Genomic DNA, 19,942 nt, shown 5'->3' on the forward strand with positions numbered 1-19,942 from the left:
TAATTATGGCTAGGAAATAAAACATTGCTATCAGGACCTTGGCTGGAAGCCAAAGATACCTCTGGAGAGTATTGAATTTTTAAAAGCCTTTAGAAAGGGGGCTGTGACAGAGGGTGGAAACCAGCAATCCCTGAGGGGATGGCCCAGGAGCTGCACAAGAGCCTCTTCTCCACCTGCTGAGGGCATGAGGATATTTAGGTACCTCCAGGTTTCTGGACAAAGACATCCATCCCTCCCCAGCCAATGAACCATGACCAGTGTTTGCATAAGAACGATATCTAAATAAACTGCTCTTTCGTGATGGAAAATCACGTGCCCCGAGGATTTGAGCCAATTCATGCATCAGCAAAGTCCTTCAGAGACTGACTGAATATCCTACAAGGGAGGGTATTCTGAAGGAGGAAATAGGAAGGGAAAGTCTTAATCCTGATTGGATACTTAGTTATTAAATCCGTGAAATGATGATTTGTCTCCCTAGTAAATTCTGAGACAAAATTATAATTCATTTTTGCCCACATCTCTATGCCCTGTGACGCCCCTTAGCTGCACCCTGAAAAAAGCCAGTGAGGAAGAGGAGGCTCTGACTCTTGAAGGGAGAGAGAGGCACAATTGGCGGGGCCACTCCCTGATGTCCTTTCATGTCTCTGGGTCCCCAGGTGTCTGAGAGGAGCGGAGCTTCATGGAGCACGGACCACCCAACATGACTGTGGCCCCCACGCCTGACCATCGGGTAAATGATTCTCATAATTCAACGAAGAGTCCATTTGGAAGCCTTAACTTTTATTACTGGATGCAGATCCCCTCTCTGCTCATTGCCCCGCTCGGGCTGCTGGGGAATGGCGCGGTCCTGTGGCTCCTGGGCTTCCGCAGCCGGAGGACCCCCTTCTCCGTCTACATCCTCAACCTGGCGGCGGCCGACGCGCTCTTCCTTGGTAGCATCTTTCTGCTCAGTATAGATGGAGTTGTTAAATACATTAATCTTTTAACGGGCTTAATACTGTTCTTCCTCACATTCATCTCCTACACGGCGGGCCTGAGCCTCCTGGCGGCGATCAGCACCGAGCGCTGTCTCTCGGCGCTCTTCCCGCTCTGGTACCGCTGCCGCCGCCCCAAGCGCACATCTGCTACAATCTGCGCCGGGCTCTGGGCTGTGACCGGGATGTTCTGTCTACTACCACCTTTTGTTCTTCCCAATAACTTTTATGGCTTTTCCACCTTTTCCACCATCCTGGGTGCGTGGTTCCTCCTGCTCACGTGCGTGCTGTGCGTGTCCAGCCTGACGCTGCTGCTGAGGGTCCAGTGCAGCTCCCGGCGCCGGCGGCCCCCCAGGCTCTCCCTGCTGGTCCTGCTCACGGTGCTCGTGTTCCTGCTGTGTGGCCTGCCCATGGGGATCTGGGCTGTCCTGTTTTTATATTTCCAGAGAGGTCTCATTCCTCATTGGCTCTATGAACCCCTGGCCTGTGTGAACAGCAGCGTGAACCCCCTCATTTACTTCTTCGTGGGCAGACTCGGGAACAAGCGGAGGGAGCCGCTCAGGCTGGTGCTCCAGAGGGCCCTCGGGGACGAGCAGGAGTCAGGAGGCGGGACAACCGACCCCCCGCAGCCCAGTCCGGAGACTACACTCTGAGCCTAAGAAGATGCTCAGACACAGCAGCCCTTGAAATGCGCTCCCTGCCCCAGGCTCGGTAGCTCCCCCCTCCCTGGGAGGAAAATCAGGGTTTCCCTGCTGTTATTTATGTGAACGCCTAAAATGTAAACCTCTCAGACTTGTGGAGGAGGAAGGAGTTTGTGTCCAAGGGAGAACTAGAGACCATTATTGATCACAAAATAGAAAATTTTGATTCCATCAAATTAAAAAGTTTCTGCACAAACAAAACTAATGCAAACAAGATTAGAAGGGAAGTAACAAATTGGGAAAACATTTTTACAGTTAAAGGTTCTGATAAAGGCCTCATCTCCAAAATATACAGAGAATTGACTTTAATTTATAAGAAATCAAGCCATTCTCCAATGGATAAATGGTCAAAGGATATGAACAGACAATTTTCAGATGATGAAATTAAAACTATTTCCGCTCATATGAAAGAGTGTTCCAAATTACTATTGATCAGAGAAATACAAATTAAGACAACTCTGAGATATCATTATGATGAGTATTAAATGATGAGTAGTAAATGATGGGTAAACAAAGATGGATCAGTTCCTTTTCTCTTTCTCCTTCCTTCCCCAAAGTAACCAATGGCGGGTTCGGCAGCAAAGAAATTTGCTACTTAGTGCTGTATGGAAACATAGTCTTTATTGATTAGAATGGAAACACCGGAGAGCCGGTGGGCAAAATGGCTGCATGGTACAAGGCCATTTGCAAAGAGAAGATTCCCATTCTCTCTTTTATGCAGTGATGTAGGGAGGTTCCTGAGAGTGATGTAATAAGATAAGGATTCTCTTGTTATCTTTTGGGGACAGACAGAAGTCTCTTCCCAAAAAGGAATTTTCTGATGCCATTTGGTCTATCTGAGCAGATTTAGAATGGGGGCTGTAAAACCCTGGCCATCTCAGATAGCCCAAACTAATTTGACCAGATCTTGTATCAAAGGTCCAAGTCCCAAAAGAAGTTGGAGATCAAACAAAGAATACCAAAGGGGCTACCGCCCTCAACAATTACACACCTGTCAGATTGGCTAAGATGACAGGAACAAATAAGGATGAATTGGAAGGGCTGTGGGAAAACTGGGACACTGATGCATTGTTGGTGGAGTTGTGAAAGGATCTAACCATTCTGGAGAGCAATCTGGAATTATGCCCAAAAAGTTATCAAAATGTGCATACCCTTTGACCCAGCCATACTACTACTGGGCTTATATCCCAAGGAAATACTAAAGAAGGGAAAGGGACCTGTATGTGCCAAAATGTTTGTGGCAGCCCTTTTCATAGTGGCTAGAAGCTGGAAGATGAATGGATGTCCATCCATTGGAGAATGGTTGGGTAAATTATGGTATATGAATGTTATGGAATATTATTGTTCTGTAAGAAATGACCAACAGGAGAAATACAGAGAGGTTTGGAGAGACTTACATCAACTGATGCTGAGTGAAATGACCAGAACCAGAAGATCATTATACACTTCAACAATGATACTGTATGAGGATGTATTCTGATGGAAGTGGATATCTTCAACATAGTGAAGAGCTAATCCAATTCCAATTGATTAATGATGGACAGAATCAGCTACATCCAGAAAAGGAACACTGGGAAATGAGTGTAAACTATTATTTTTGCCTTCTGAATCCAATTCTTCCTGTGCCACAAGAAATTCGGTTCTCCACACATATATTGTATCTAGAATATATTGTAATATATTTAATATGTATAAGACTGTCTGCCATCTGGGGGAGGGGGTTGGGGGAGGAAGGGAAAAAATCTGAACAGAAGTAAGTGCAAGGGATAATGTTGTAAAAAATTACCCATGCATATGTACTGTCAAAAAAAAAGTTATAATTATAAAATAAAATTTTAATTAAAAAAAAAAAAAAAGATTCAATGACTTGCTCAGGCTTCCAAAACAAGTAAGTATCTGAGACTGGCTTGGAACTCAGATCTTCCTAATTCTGGGCCCAATGTGGGTATTTTGGAGCTCCATAGCTTGCTGGAGGCTCCTTTACCTAGGGACTGATGTCCAGGGACTCCTGTGTCAACAGTCCAGAGGAAGATTTCCACAACAAATAGTCACTGTCCCTATCCTGGATAGTAGAGGAAGAAAACACACACACACACACACACACACACACACACACACACACACAAATTTCCTGTGTAATATTGTGGGAGAAATCATTGAACCTCCATTTGATTTCTCTAGGGATAATGACTTTACTTCTTCTGTCTTTTCAAATCCCATATTTGATCTGGTCTAGATACAGAATATGGTGATCACATGATATTTCTAAAGTTTTATTATTTATATAATCCATCTTGTTGGTATTTTTCTTTACATTAAAACATCCTCCCTGCATTTCTAATATATAAAACCCAGTTAGTTATAAAATATATTTTGTAATATATTGTTATAATTTTAGCTGATATTTTATTTAGTATTTTTGCCTCCATACTCATTAGTCAAATTAGTCAATATCTTTCTTCCCCTGTTTTTATTCTTTGTGGTTTAGGTATCCATATCATATTTATTTCTTAATGGGAGGTTGGTAGAAACCCAACTTTGGCTATTATTCCAAACAATTTATCTAATATTAGAATTAATTAATTTTAAATGTTGGATAAAATTCACTTATAAATCCATCTATACCAAATGTTTTTTTTTTCCTCAAATCTCATTTATGGCCTGTTCAATTTCTTTTTCTAAAATAGGTCTGTTCAAAGCACCCTATACCAAGATAAGTTTAAAATGGGTTCATGATTTAGAGATAAACCATGAAACCATAAGCAAATTATGAAAACAACAAATAGTCTACTTCTGATCTGAATCTGTGGAGAAAGGAGGAATTTATGGCAAGAAGAACTAGAAAGGATTATGAAAGGCAAAAATGGATAATTTTGATTACATTAAATTAAAAAGGTTTTTTATAAAAATACACCCAATAAATGCAAGTTTACAAGAGAAGCAGAAAGAAGGGGAAATAATTTTATATCCAGTGTTTCTCATAAAAGCCTCATTTCTAACATATATGGAGAGAATTGGCTCAAATTTGTAAGAATATAAGCCATCCTCCCCTTGATAAATGATCAAAGGATATCAACACACAATTTTCAAATGAAACAATTAAGGCTATTTCTAATGATGTGAAAGAATATTCTGAATCACTATTGATTGGAGAAATGCAAATTAAACCAACTCTTAGATACCATTTCTGATTGGATAAGATGACAAGAAAAGATAGTGATGAATGTTGGAGGGGATGTGGGAGGACTGGGACATTGGTACATTGTTGATGGAACTGTGAAATGGTCCAACCATTTTGGAGAGCAGTTTAGAGCTATGCTCATGTATGCCCTTTGATCCAGCAATATCTCTACTGGGTCTGTATCCTTTGGAGGTCATGGAGGGGGGAAGGAGACCCATAGGTACAGAAGTCTTTGTATCTGCCCTTTTTGTAGTGGCAATGAACTGGTATATGAATGTGATGGAGTGTGGTTATTCTGTCAGAAGTGGTGAGCAGGCTGGAAAGACTTACATGGACCACTACTGGGTAAAGTGAGCAGAACCAAGACACCATTGTGCACAGTAACAACAAAATTATGGGATAATCCATTGTGATGGACTTAGCTCTTTTTGAAGTGTGTTGATTCAAGGAAATTCCAATGGATTTGTGATGGAAACTTCCATATGCATCAAGAGACAGAATTATGGACTTTAGGTATAGATTAAAGTATAGTATTTTCACATATTTGCTTTGATTTTTGTTCGCTTTCTTTTCTCTCACATTTTTTTTTCTCCCTCATGACCTGGATTTTCTCATGTAGCATGATGAATATGGAAGTATGTTTGAAGAAACTGCACATGTTAAACCTGCATCGGCTGACTTCCCATTTGGGGGATGAAGGGAGAGGGAGAAAAATTTGGAACACAGTGTTTACGGGGATTAATATTAAGAACTATCTTTGCATGTATTGGAAAAAATGAAATACCTATTTTAAAGAATTAAAGTTAAAAATATTTATACATACATAGACACATACATACATAAAGTGTGTGTATATAGCTATTCTATTTCTATTTTTAATCTAGGCAATTTATATTTTTATAAATATGCTGCCATTTCATTTAAATTACTAAATATATTGACTATACAGGTAGCTCTCTGATTGAGATAATCAGTCATAATTTCAGGAAGGACCATAACTTTCTGGTTCTGATAGACTGGGGGGTCAAGAAGGTTGAGAGCAGGAGTGAGGAGTCTGAGAAAGGAGATACCCAGGCATTTGAGCTAAGCCATCTGGAGTTTTGTGACTTACTGGAATGTGAGAGTGACCGGAGCTTAATGAGGTAAGGAAAGGGGGGTGGCCATAATATTTTATTCAGTATATAGCATAATAATTCAGAGAAACTGAGGTATAGCAATTCATGAAAATTGAGGCAGGAAAACTGAAGTATTACATTATGATCCCATAAAGGTAGCCAGATTCTTTCACAAGGGGAAATATTCTTCATTCTAACTCTATTAGCAAATAGCATAATATAGGAATCTATTCCTATAAGCATAGGAATCCTATTTTTAAAAATCAAACACATAGCTCCTTGGTCCAGGCTACATGTTCCAAACCAGATTAAATTGTAATTGTAAATTATGTACTTATTTAAATTTTTTGTTCTCAGTCAATTTGTAATTTTCAGACTCAGTTCCTATGTGAGTTTGACAGCACTGGGAGGACTTTGTTGGGATTGAAGAGTATGGGGGCCATTGATGAGGGAAGGGGAGCTGCTATGATCATTGATGGATTCAAATACAAATCTCTTTTGTCCTCTGGGTTGTAGCTGGTTTGGTTTTGGTTTTTGATCATGATAACCTGGTTGCATCTCCCTGTGGGAAATCAGGTCTTTTTGCTTTGTTATTACTAAAGATGACCCAAGGGGGTAGCTAGGTGGCGCAGTGGATAGAGCACCAGCCTTGAATTCAGGAGGACCCGATGCAAATCTGATCTCAGACACTTAATACTTCCTAGCTGTGTGACCCTGGGCAAGTCACTTAACACCAGCCTCAATTAAAAAAAAAAAAAAAAGCCAGTGGAATATGGAGGAAATCCTTGTTGGACAACTAGGACCAAAAGAAAAAAAAAAAAAAAAATCAGGAAGAGTCAGCAAGATTGAGTTGGATGCTTCTTGAATCAGAAGAATCATTCATTCAGGGAAATGGTTCACACCTCTCAATATTTCTAAGTGGTAAATTAGGGCTTGCTTAAAGGAAGTCAGAGAGGGCTCTCATTAGCACTTAATGGACACTTAAGAGTTGAAAAATATCCTTCCTCTTATCCTAAAACATCTGTAGGATAATTACCTCCAAGAAAGGAATCTTGGGCAAGATCTCTGACTGGACAAGCCATTTTGTTGTTTTTATTTATTTTTATTTTATGTTTAATTGATAGAATAAAACATTAAGGTTTATAATTTATTGTCCAATAAAAAAAGTTGATCATATATGAAACTTCAAATTACTTATGTGCAATTTGCTGTTCCTTTGGAATTTAGAACAAAATTATCATGTAAATATTTTCCTTCCTTCTGAACCTAGATATTAGACATCATTAGACAGAAAAAGTTTGTGTATAAATATATTGTGTGTGCATATGTATGTATGTGTAAAATTATTGTATACATATTTCTATTTATTGGTTGTTTCTAAATAGAGAGACTTTTCTTCATATCTATTTTATACTTAATTTTCATATTTATAATAATAAAAATAACATTAAAAATCATTCTAAAAATAGTATTTCTCTTACTGTACACAGTGTTCTCTTAGTTCTGCTCATTTATTCTCCATTATTTCTTGAAAGTCTTTCCATGTTTTTTCTAAAATCATTGAGCTCGTAATTTCTTATAGTACTATAGTATTCTATCACAATCATATCACAAACTTGCTCATTTAAGTTCCCAACAGATGAGCATCCCTGCAATTTCCAGTTCTTTAATCCTACAAAGAGAGCTGCTATAGACATTTTAGAACATGTAGATTCCTTTCCTTTTTTCCTAATCATCTTTGGAAAATAAACAAGAAGTGGTATTGCTAGATCACAGGGCATAGGATGTTAAATACCTACTAATTACTAATTGCTCATAAGGTTTTTTTTAAGTTAGCAGGCTTCATTTATTTTGGGGGGAACAAAAAAGGGGAATCTATTCCTTTGTCTCACTAGGATTCTTTTTTGGACAAGGCAACTAGGATTAAGTGACTTGCCAAAGATCACCCAGCTAAGAAGTATTGAGTGTCTGAGGCAGGATTGGACTGAAGTCTTCCTGACTCCAGGGCCAGTGGTTATCCACTATAGCATCTATATGCTATATCCACTATAGCATCCACTATATGTGCCCCTGTCTCAGTATTTCTTCAAACAGTATACATTATAGATCTATTTATCTAACTAGGAATCTGGCAAACATAGTGTACAGAGCACCAGGCCTAGAATCAGGAATGTCTGAGTTCAGATCCAATCTTACTTCTTGAAATGTGACTCTGGGCAAGGCAATAAACTGCTTCCTGCCTCAGTTTACTAAAAAAAATCTATCTCGGAGGGTTAGGATGAGTATCAAATGGAATAATATTTTTAAGATCATTAACAGAATTCCTGGCATACAGTAAGCACTGTATTGATACTTATTGTTTTGCCCTTTACCTTTTTTTGTATCTGAGTCTTTCTCCTTCTCTTTCCATATATATTTATAGATATGTATCTTACATATCTAGACATATATAATAGAAACTTTAACAAACCTATTTCCTTTCTCATATTAAATTTTAGTGCTTTAGTGCTTACTTAGCTTGAATGATCCAGAAAGGATGACAAGGATGGAGGAAGGGAGGGAGAACAGAAACAAACATTTATTAGGCACCTACTATTTCCTAAGCACTTTATAAACTTATCTCATTTGATCCTCACAACAACCTGAGAAGTAGATGTAATTATAATTCCCATTTTACAGTTCAGGAAGCTGAGATACTGGTTAAGTGACTTATACATATATGAATATGCATCTTATACAATATTGATATTCAATTATAGGTTAATGAAAATGAAGATAATTTTCTTCCCTCCAAGATCACAGAACAACAAAAAACTATTCATGGAACCTGGCATAAATGAAATAGATGGATGTACCTAAGTGGTTATAAATATGTACATTATCTTATATGATTATATGTGTGCATTCTTATATGTTCATATATATCTGTTTTGTTACATGCATAAATTTTGTGAATGAATAAGTATACATAAATGTATATGCTTAAACTATAATAGTGGGAGATCTCAACCTGGCACTCTCAGAATTACATAAATCAAACTACAAAATAAACAAGAAACAAGTCAAAGAGGTAAATAGAATACTAGAAAAGTTTGATATGATAGATCTTTGGTGAAAGCTAAATGGGGACAGAAAGGAGTACACTTTATTCTCAGCAGTTCATGGAACCTATACAAAAATTGATCCTATACTAGGACATAAAAACCTCAAAATCAAATGCAGTAAGGCAGAAATAGTAAATGCATCCTTTTCAGACTACAATGCAATTAAAATTACATTTAATAAAAATCCAGGGGAAAATAGACCAAAAAATATTTGGAAACTAAATAATCTTATACTAAAGAATGATTGGGTAAAACAGCAAATCATAGACATAATTAATAACTTCACCCAAGAAAATGACAATAATGAGACATCATACCAAAATGTGTGGGATTCAGCCAAAGCAGTAATAAGGGGAAGTTTTATATCTCTAGAGGCCTACTTGCATAAAATAGAGAAAGAGAGGGTCAACGAATTGGGCTTACAACTAAAATTGCTAGAAAAGGAACAAATTAAAAACCCCTAGACAAACACGAAACTTGAAATTCTAAAAATAAAAGGTGAGATTGATAAAATTGAAAGTAAAAAAACTATTGAATTAATTAATAAAACTAAGAGTTGGTTCTATGAAAAAACCAACAAAATAGACAAACCCTTAGTAAATCTGATTAAAAAAAGGAAAAAGAAAAAGCAAATTGTTAGTCTTGAAAATGAAAAGGAAAAACTCACTACTAATGAAGAGGAAATTAGAACAATAGTTAGGAGCTACTTTGCTCAACTTTATGCCAATCAATTCGATAACTTAAATGAAATGGAAGAATACCTTCAAAAATATAGCTTGCCCAGATTAACAGAGGAAGAAGTAAGTAGTCTAAACAGTCCCATTTCAGAAAAAGATATAGAACAAGCTATTAACCAACTACCTAAGAAAAAATCCCCAGGAGCAGATGCATTTACCAAATATTTAAAGAACAACTAACTCCGATGCTATATAAACTATTTGAAAAAATAGGGATTAAAGGAGTCCTACCAAATTCCTTTTATGACACAGACATGGTACTGATACCTAAACCAGGTAGATTGAAAACTGAGAAAGAAAACTATAGACCAATTTCCTTAATGAATGTTGATGCTAAAATCTTAAATAAGATATTAACAAAAAGACTTCAAAAAATCATCCCCAGGATAATACACGATGATCAAGTAGGATTTCTACCAGGAATGCAGGGCTGGTTTAATATTAGGAAAACTATTAGTATAATTGACCATATTAATAATCAAATTAATAAAAACCATTTGATCATCTCAATAGATGCAGAAAAAGCAGTTGATAAAATCCAATATCTATTCCTACTAAAAACACTTGAGAGTATAGGAATAAATGGACTATTCCTTAAAATAATAACGAGCATATATTTAAAACCGTCAGTAAATATCATATGTAATGGCGATAAACTGGAACCTTTACCTGTAAGATCAGGAGTGGAACAAGGTTGCCCACTATCACCATTACTATTCAATAAAGTACTAGAAACACTAGCCTCAGCAGTAAGAGCCAAGAAAGAGATTCAAGGAATTAGAGTAGAAAATGAGGAAATCAAACTATCACTCTTTGTAGATGACATGATGGTATACTTAGAGATCCCCAAAGACTCTGCTAAAAAGCTATTGGAAATAATTCAGAACTTTAGCAAAGTTGCAAGATACAAACTAAATCCACATAAACCCTCAGCATTTTTATACATTACCAACACAATCCAACAGCAAGAGATACAAAGAGAAATCCCATTTAAAATAACGGTCAATAGTATAAAATATTTGGGAATATATCTACCAAAGGAAAGTCAGGAATTATATGAGCAAAATTACAAAACACTTGCCACAAAAATAAAGTCAGATTTAAGTAATTGGAAAGACATTGAGTACTCTTGGATAGGCCGACTATAATTAAGATGACAATACTCCCTAAACTAATTTATTTATTTAGTGCTATACCAATCAGGCTCCCAAGAAACTATTTTAATGACCTAGAAAAAAAATAACAACAGAATTCATATGGAACAACAAAAGGTCAAGGATTTCAAGGGAAGTAATGAAAAAAAAAATTAAATGAAGGTGGTCTAGCTGTACCTGATCTAGAACTATATTATAAAGCAACAGTCACCAAAACCATTTGGTATTGGCTAAGAAATAGACCAATTGTTCAGTGGAATAGGTTAGGTTCACGGGGCAAGATAGTGAATAAAAATAGCAATCTAGTGTTTGACAAACCTAAAGATCCCAACTTTTGGGATAAGAATTCATTATTTGACAAAAACTGCTGGGAAAACTGGAAATTAGTATGGCAGACTAGGCATGGACCCACATTTAACACCACAATACTAAGATAAGATCAAAATGGGTCCAAGATTTAGGCATAAAGAATGAGATCATAAGTAAATTAGAGGAACATAGGATAGTTTGCCTCTCAGTCTTGTGAAGGAGGAAGGAATTTGTGACCAAAGGAGAACTAGAAATCATTATTGATCACAAAATAGAAAATTTTGATTCCATCAAATTAAAAAGTTTCTGCACAAACAAAACTAATGCAAACAAGATTAGAAGGGAAGTAACAAATTGGGAAAACATTTTTACAGTTAAAGGTTCTGATAAAGGCCTCATCTCCAAAATATACAGAGATTTGACTTTAATTTTTAAGAAATCAAGCCATTCTCCAATTGAAAAATGGTCAAAGGATACCAACAGACAATTTTCAGATGATGAAATTAAAACTATTTCCACTCATATGAAAGTGTTCCAAATCACTATTGATCAGAGAAATGCAAATTAAGACAACTCTGAGATACCACTACACACCTGTCAGATTGGCTAAGATGACAGGAAAAAATAATGATGAATGTTGGAGGGGATGTGGGAAAACTGGGACACTGGTGCATTGTTGGTGGAGTTGTGGAAGAATCCAGCCATTCTGGAGAGCAATCTGGAATTATGCCCAAAAAGTTATCAAAATGTGTGTACCCTTTGACCCAGCAGTGCTACTACTGGGCTTATTTTCCAAGGAAATACTAAAGAAGGGAAAGGGACCTGTATGTGCCAAAATGTTTCTGGCAGCCCTTTTTGTAGTGGCTAGAAACTGGAAAATGAATGGATGCCCATCAATTGGAGAAGGGTTGGGTAAATTATGGTATATGAAGGTTATGGAATATTATTGTTCTGTAAGAAATGACCAACAGGAGGAATACAGGGAGGCTTGGAGAGACATCAACTGATGCTGAGTGAAATGAATAGAACTAGGAGATCATTATACACTTCAACAATGGTACTGTATGAGGATGTATTCTGATGGAAGTGGATATCTTCAACATAGAGAAGAGCTAATCCAATTCCAATTGATCAATGATGGACAGAATCAGCTACATCCAGAAAAGGAACACTGGGAAATGGGTGTAAACTATGAGCATTTTTTTGTTGTTGTTGTTGTTTGTTTTTGTTTTGTTTTTCTTCTCAGATTATTTTTACCTTCCGAACACAATTCTTCCTTTGCAATGACAACAACAACAAAATTCGGTTCTGCACATATATATTGTACCAAGCACATACTATAAGATATTTAATATGTATGGGAATGCCTGCCATCTAGGGGAGGGGGTGGAAGGAAGGAGAGGGAAAATTCGGAACAGAAGGGAGTACAAGGGATAATGTTGTAAACAAAAAAAAAAAAAAAAATTACCTATGCATATGTGTTAGGTTCTTAATCAGTGGTAATGAGATAATGAGGTGATAAGTTCTTACTAAGTGCTAAGTCTGTACTTGACAATTCTCTAGTCCGGGCCTTTACTGGGAGTTTTACTTCTGTGACCTCCTGGGGAGGAGCTTGCATGCTTAGGAGGAGCAAGTTCATTGGTTGAAGTAATTTTCCCCAGAAGCCCTTGCGTTATCCCATGCCCATTCTCTGGGAGGATAAAAAAGGGCAGCACTCGAGAGATAGAGAGTCTTGTCTGGACCAGACTTAAGGCGGCTCTCTGGAGGAAGAAGTCTCTCCTCTAGACCAGAGAATGATCGACAGTTTCTGGAGACAACAGCACATTACACATATGTACTGTCAACAAAAAAAGTTATAATTATAAAATTAATTTTAAAAATTTTTTAATGTATATATGCTTTTATAAGTGTACTTACATTCTTTTTCCTTATTATAATCTTAAAATCCAAAGCTCCTGCCAGTCCAAACTTCACTCTAATAGAAACCTGAAGTCTAAGGAAATCTGAGGCTCTTAGATCTTGATGGAAAACTGAGGCAACCAGAGATTACATAATTTCTCTTTCAGAAAAGTTCCATGAGAGCTAGAAAAGAGGCGTATTGGCACTTGTTATAGGAACTACAATCATATTTGTAGGAACTATGCTGTTAAGTATGTAAGAATAATGGAAAAGATCAGTGCATTTGGGGATAATGGACATACCAGTCAACAACAATTCCTTTTATGCCCTACTGGGCAGGTGGATGTTTAAAGAGAATCAAAGTTTTTACCAGAGAAAGGACCATTCAGGAAGCTTTATCTGCACTTGAAGGCTGTGGGGAGTTCATTTCCTGAGGCTTGTGTTTGTGAATTCCCCACCCTCTGTGCCTGAAAGCAAATAGAAAATCATTTGGCTAGGCCTATGGGATTCGGAGAAGAGGGAGTGGAATATAAGAGTAAGGGAGGAATTGCCCTTAATCTGGCTCCTCTCCCATCCCTTATGCCCCTGACTCTGACAAAGAAATTCCTGAGGAAAGGTGTGAGCATCAGCAGCAGGACCAAGCACAGGAGTGATCAGGACCCTGGAGAGGGAAAAGACTAATTCTCAATCTGGAGCTTTTCTTGGTAATTATTTGTGATCCTTAGATCTACTGAAGAATTTTCGGTGAGTTTAATCCTTTCTTCATATATTTTTAATGATCTCCTCAATGTTATAGCTGGAAAATGGGTCAGTCATGGAAATAGGGGTTACAGAAGTTTCTGCTGCTATATTCGATATTTTCTTTTCTCTAGGAGGCATGTCTTCAGACATATTGTAATATGGGCCCAGGCAGGAAGGGAGAGTTCAGTTTGTAGTATTTCAAAAGTCCCTACATTTGAGGGTCTGAAAGTTCTTCTTCTCAATTCTCTAAGCCCAGGCTCTGGCTCAGGGTGAGTGATAAACCCCATATCTCCTTGATTTGTCTCCTTGTCTAAATCTGCATTCACAGACACCCCCATTCACAGATATCTGTGCCTAAGAACATAATTTGTCACCGAAGAGGTTGAACCCAAAGCAATGAACAATCCAGACACCTGCACTTATTCATATTCAGTGCTGGTCAGTTGCCTACATCTAGTGAGCACCTGCTGCAGCATCCCCTCCCCTCTGCCTACTCTCCCTGAAAGTCTGCTATCTCAGGGTAGGGACAGTATCTCAAAAGAGTAAGAAATGAACAAAAGTTTATTACAGTTTGGTGCAGAATATCAGTCAAAGGATTATTGCATTTCCTTCCCTCCTTTCTAGAAGTGGAGAATTATAGATATGCAACACAGTATATTATTGGCTTTAGTTCCTAAAATGGTTAGTTGTGTTTATGTGGGTATTAAAATTGTTCAACCTACAATAAGAGACCTATTTATTCTTTCCTGAAAATGCTCTAAGTTTATCTTATTCTGTCTTTGAAGAATAAAAATTCCTTCCTTCCATAAATTTATCCCAAAATTCAGTAAACTTCTACACTCAATTCTACACTTTATTCTACACTAAAATTAAATCTAATTTCACATATTGATACACCAAATTTTCAGACTTGGAGATTGGTTAGCTAAAACTTTTTCAAGATTAGCAAATATGTTTCCTTTTTAAAATTTTGAGTTGCAGAATTATTTAAGCTCACAAGATTCTAAATCTAATTTCTGCTATACCATTTCCTAAGCTTTTTTTTATAACACTTCCTTGAATTCCTACTTTGTTAAATTTCTCCTGAAGATATCTAATGATAAATGAGATAGTTCTCAAAAAGCAAACTTCAGATTTAAATCCATTTCTAGTTATTGTAATGATCACTTTTTAAAAAGAACTGATCGGTGAATTTTGTTCTTATTAGAGATTTTATTAACCTCTAAGGTTTGATAGTACTTCCATATGTTTATCATAATAATTTATAAAAACATCCAAATTATAATTTAGAAATGAAAAAATATTTTTCTTTTTTTAACAACTTGGTTTCCAAACATCTTTTTTATTTTAATTTTCAATTTATTACTGAATCTGCCTTTTATCTCAGCAGTCTCTAATAAGACAAGTGTGGGAAGAAAAAAAATTGTCTTCTTTTAAATATTTTTGTGAACTTAATTTTTTTGCAATCTGTTTCTTTTTGTTGATCATACTGTGAGGGACAAGACCACCTGGCTCAACTAAATCAGATAAATTAAGGAGATTTCTTAAGGCAAAAGCAGAAGGGAATTTTATTAGGATCTCAGAGAAAAAGGGCATCCTCCCTCCTCTCAAGCAGTTAGGCAAGGAGAGGCAAGACCCAGTTAATAGAAAAGAATTATATAGAGTGCTGGGCTAACACTCCCTATAGGCTGACTTTTTGCCAAAGTGCAATCACAGAAAAGAAAACTGAGAATGTGAAAGAATTGAGTAATATCCATACTTCATTGATTCAAAGGTGCTCTTGAAGGATTATTCAATAAAATTCCATATCTTTCTAAGTAATTAAAAGTTCTATATTTCAGACAAAATAGACCCCTTCACACATTTTTTATTCTCCAAACAAACTTTTCATAACAAACTAGCTCTCTTTAGTCATCCTCCCAGAAGGAGTCCACCCCTATTCCAAGGAGGGGGTCCTGTAGGAAGCATTTCTCCTTTTCTACCTTGCCCCTCTCTCCTGTGAGTATCCCCAGGAAGGAGCGGTGCTCTTAGTTGGAACATCCCCTTGAAGAATTGAGCTATATTTCTGAAGTATCCACCTTTTAGTTTATACTCTCTGAGATATTCCCCAAAAGGGTGCTAGAGACCATTAGGACTTGAAGGATGTCATCTTCTAACCACCTGAGTTCTGCCTAGCTACCATCTACAGTTAATATTATAATATTCAGGGATTCACTATGTAAAATTCTCCCAAACTTTTCTATTCTTTTTCTGGTTTTATCCTCTAGGGTCCTAAGAAAGATCAAACAGGGCCTATATAGGTCCTTGAGAAGTGAATATTCAGCAAATTTTATACCTGTTTCCTTTAAGACTTTCTGAAAATTGAGCTCTGATGGCCAGTGCCTAATTGAATCCTAAGTAAATACAAATGAACTAACCTTTGCTTTTCCTCATCTCGGTAAATCCAAAAGGAGCCTTCTTCTCAGGTTAGAGGTGGGTGGGACTCCTCCCAGGATAGCCATAGGCTTCTCTCCGAGTTGGGAAATGTCTCCCCTAAGGCTACTGGTCTGAATTATTCCTCCCTCAAGATGTAGTCAGGGCTCTCCAGTGGAGGAACACTCCTCTAAAGCCTACCCGTCCTCGAACTGATTAGAGGATCCTCTAGCAGGGTTCCTTGCCCCACTGTGAAACACTGAAATTTCCCCTTTGAGCGCAGACAATAAGAGGAATCCAAGAGCTTAGAACCAGTGTCTGAGATGTAGCCATCAGTGAAAATTCTTTCTGGATTGTACTTCCTTTCAGAAGCCTTTGCAGGGCTCAGATTTAAGAAGTTCAGTTGTGAACATCAGCATCCCATCTCAAGATGCCAAAAATATGGGGATTAAAAGCGTCCAATCTAAATAAGAGAGACTGAGGTGGAACTCTGAGCCCATGGTTCATAGTCCCCTCTAATGAAATGGACCTCAGATCTTCCTCCTGATAAAAAATGCCCTATTCTTCCAGGGCCTTGTGTTTATAAAGTTTGATACCCAAATAGACAAAAAAACAAAACAAAACAAAACAAAAAACCAGGCTTGGTGAAATAGAGAAACCATTGGTTGATAGAGCTTGTTCTTAAAGTTCACAAATGACACATCAGCAGGGAGGTCACAGATTGGAGCCATCTCCCCTGTATAAGTGCTCATGGCATGATCATATGATGGTCACCTGCTCATGTTGGACAGGAGAAAATGGTCCTGAGGTACAAAAATAAATTGGAAGATTTTCCATGGAGTAGAGTCTCCTCTAACACAATAGGATTGGTCACTGTATAACAAGGAAAACCAGGGGAAGGAGGACTTCTAGTTAGCTCCACATGATATAAGCAAGTAAACTTGAAATCTACAGCTCATATTTCTAGGGTTTAATATGCAGAATTTGTGATCACTATCATTTTATTATTCTATGAAATGGGTTACTACTGATAGGAACACAGTAGGCATCCAAATGAATTATTTCATACACCGATATATTTTTCTCTTTTATTTGATTCTTTCATGTGGGATGGGATGCTAGACATCCCTCCCCTTACCCAAACTGATTACTTGGAACCATCTCCAGATAGAAACAACAAGCATTTTCTTTAGAAATTTTATTTCTGCTTTCTGTTTTTATAGAGAGCTTCCATGTTGGGTCCAGACTTCACAGAGAGGGAGGCTGGGAGTCTGATCTCCAGGACCATTGGAGACAATCTGTCAACCTGTCAGCTGCCCTCTTTGACAACCCCCAGCCAGCTCTCTGGGAAGTTACAAATCCTGGACAACCCCATAATCTGTGTGGGATGGGGTGCTAGACTCCTCCCTTAACCAAATCAACAACTTGGAAGCACCTCCAGATACAAAGTGAAAGCATTTATTCCATCATTGCAAGAAGAGGTCCAAGCATATCAACTGGACAATCCAACATGATGTGTGGCACATGGCAGAAAGAGAATGGATTATATAGTAGAAAAGACATGGGGACATCCCCTCCTTCCTATTGCTTTTTTTTTTCTTCTGAGGCAATTGGGTTTAAGTGACTTGCCCAGGGACACACAACTAGGAAATGCTAAGTGTCTGAGCCGATATTTGAACTCAGGTCCTCCTGACTTCGAAGTTGGTGCTTTATCCATTACACCAACTAGCTGTAGCTTTCCTGTTGATTTTTAAATTCTTTGGATAGACTGAGAAGGAAGTAACAATTGATGAATAGTCAACAACACTGCCTAATTCCTAGGGGTTAAGTGACTTCCTGAAGATTAGGTCTAAGATCTGTCTATTTTACCCTATATTCTCTTAGGAATCTTCACTGTTCCCATTCACTTTGACTTTGAAAAATTGATTTTCTGGGGAGAAGAGCATATACAATAATATAAATTATGCATAAGGAAAAGTTATTGATAAATATTTTAAAATATAAATAATAGGATGGATGAATTTGTGAACTGATCAAAGAGTAAAGAAACTGAAAGTGGATGCATACATCTAACAATTAAACAAATGTCCATTGTTTTAAATTAAGTGGTTCCACCCACTCTTAGGCCTGTCCACTTTGGATTTAGAAGGAGCCAAATCCCCAAGTACTAAAGAAAGAGAAAAGGAAACAAAGGGTGAATTTGAGTGTGGTCAAGAAGAAAGGTGAGACACGTGTACCCCAATCTTCTCCAAAAGACTCATTTCTATACCTTTCAGTCACATCATGACAAGAAAGCCAAAGGAGAAACTGAAACCAGCTTATTTATAATGGAATAGTTGGATGCTAAGCACAGTGTTAAGCACAGCCCAAATACTGTTTCATTTGATCTTCTAAAGATCTCTGTGAGGTTCCTGCTATTTTTTAGTCTCATTTTGCAATTTGTAACCACAGGGAGAGAAATGCTGAAGAATGTGTCCAGGGTTACACAATCAATGTCAGTAATGACAAGTCCTGGAGACAATTTTGGGGCAATTAATAATATTTTTAGTGATGGCTAGGAAATAAGACCTTGAGATTAGATTTTACCAGCAAGCCAAAAATGACTCTGGAGAGTATTAAATTCTTGAAAAGTCTTTAGAAAGGGGGCTGTGCCTGAGGGTGGAGATCAACAATCACTGTGGAGGTCCACTGGGAGCTGGACAAGAGCCTTCTCCTTCCTCCACCTGCTGGGGGCATGAGGAGCTTTAGCTGCCCCCAGGTATCTGGACAAAGCCTCCATCTCTCCTCAGCCAATGAATCATGAAAGTGAATGGGTAAGACATGTACCAGACCTTCTGTGTACCCTATTCTAGACTGCCAAGACCATACAGCCAGTCTTTGGGATACCCCCATACACATAAAGATGAGCCGACCTTGAGGTGCAAAATAGCCTTTCTTGTTGGTAATCTCAGCAGGAGACAAGAGCAAGTGTGCCTCTGTGTGCCTGGGTCTCTCTTTGCAGATATGGACTCAAAGCTGGTTATTTATATTTACTCTCCTCTGGGATTACCTCATACCTAGCCCACTCAGCACTGTGTAGGTGGAGTCACCAAAGGGGGGCACCCGCAGTTAATGCTGTGCCCAGGGGAGATCTAGCAAGAGGGCACGCCTCTTCATCTCAAGGAACTTTTTAAGTTCCCTTAACACTTGTAAGACACAACCTCCTGCCTCAGAGGCCCAGCCCCTTTTTACCTCTTGGGCCCATCCTACCAGCTCACAAGGCATACCTGGCAATTCTCAGCCAAGGAGAGACATCTCTAATACCTACATGAACTTCTCTCTCATGATGGAGAAATCCTCAAGGATTTGAGCAAATTCATGCATCAGAAATGTCGTTCAGAGACAGATTATATCTACTGGGGGCTGGTTTCTTAATCAAAAATAGGAAGGTAAAGTCTTAATCTGTTGGGTTTTTTTCCCCCTGAGGCTGGGGTTAAGTGACTTGCCCAGGGTCACACATCTAGGAAGGGTTAAGTGTCTGAGACTACATTTTGAACTCGGGTCCTCCTGAATTCAGAGCTGGTGCTCTATCCACTGCACCACATATTAATCTTAATAATGAGTTATTCATATGGG

The 19,942-nt window shown here is 37.9% G+C and overlaps 1 protein-coding gene across 1 annotated transcript; it reads left to right on the forward strand.

Annotated features, from left to right (window-relative positions):
• Positions 1-664: 664 nt before the first annotated feature.
• On the forward strand, positions 665-1,627 carry LOC141547957 (mas-related G-protein coupled receptor member A-like). Its single transcript, XM_074276671.1, has one exon. It carries the CDS (start codon positions 680-682, stop codon positions 1,625-1,627), a length of 948 nt encoding a protein of 315 aa, XP_074132772.1. The 5' UTR covers positions 665-679.
• The last annotated feature ends 18,315 nt before the right edge of the window (positions 1,628-19,942 follow it).

The sequence above is a fragment of the Sminthopsis crassicaudata genome, chromosome 6, assembly GCF_048593235.1.
Source record: "Sminthopsis crassicaudata isolate SCR6 chromosome 6, ASM4859323v1, whole genome shotgun sequence".
NCBI lineage: Eukaryota > Metazoa > Chordata > Mammalia > Dasyuromorphia > Dasyuridae > Sminthopsis > Sminthopsis crassicaudata.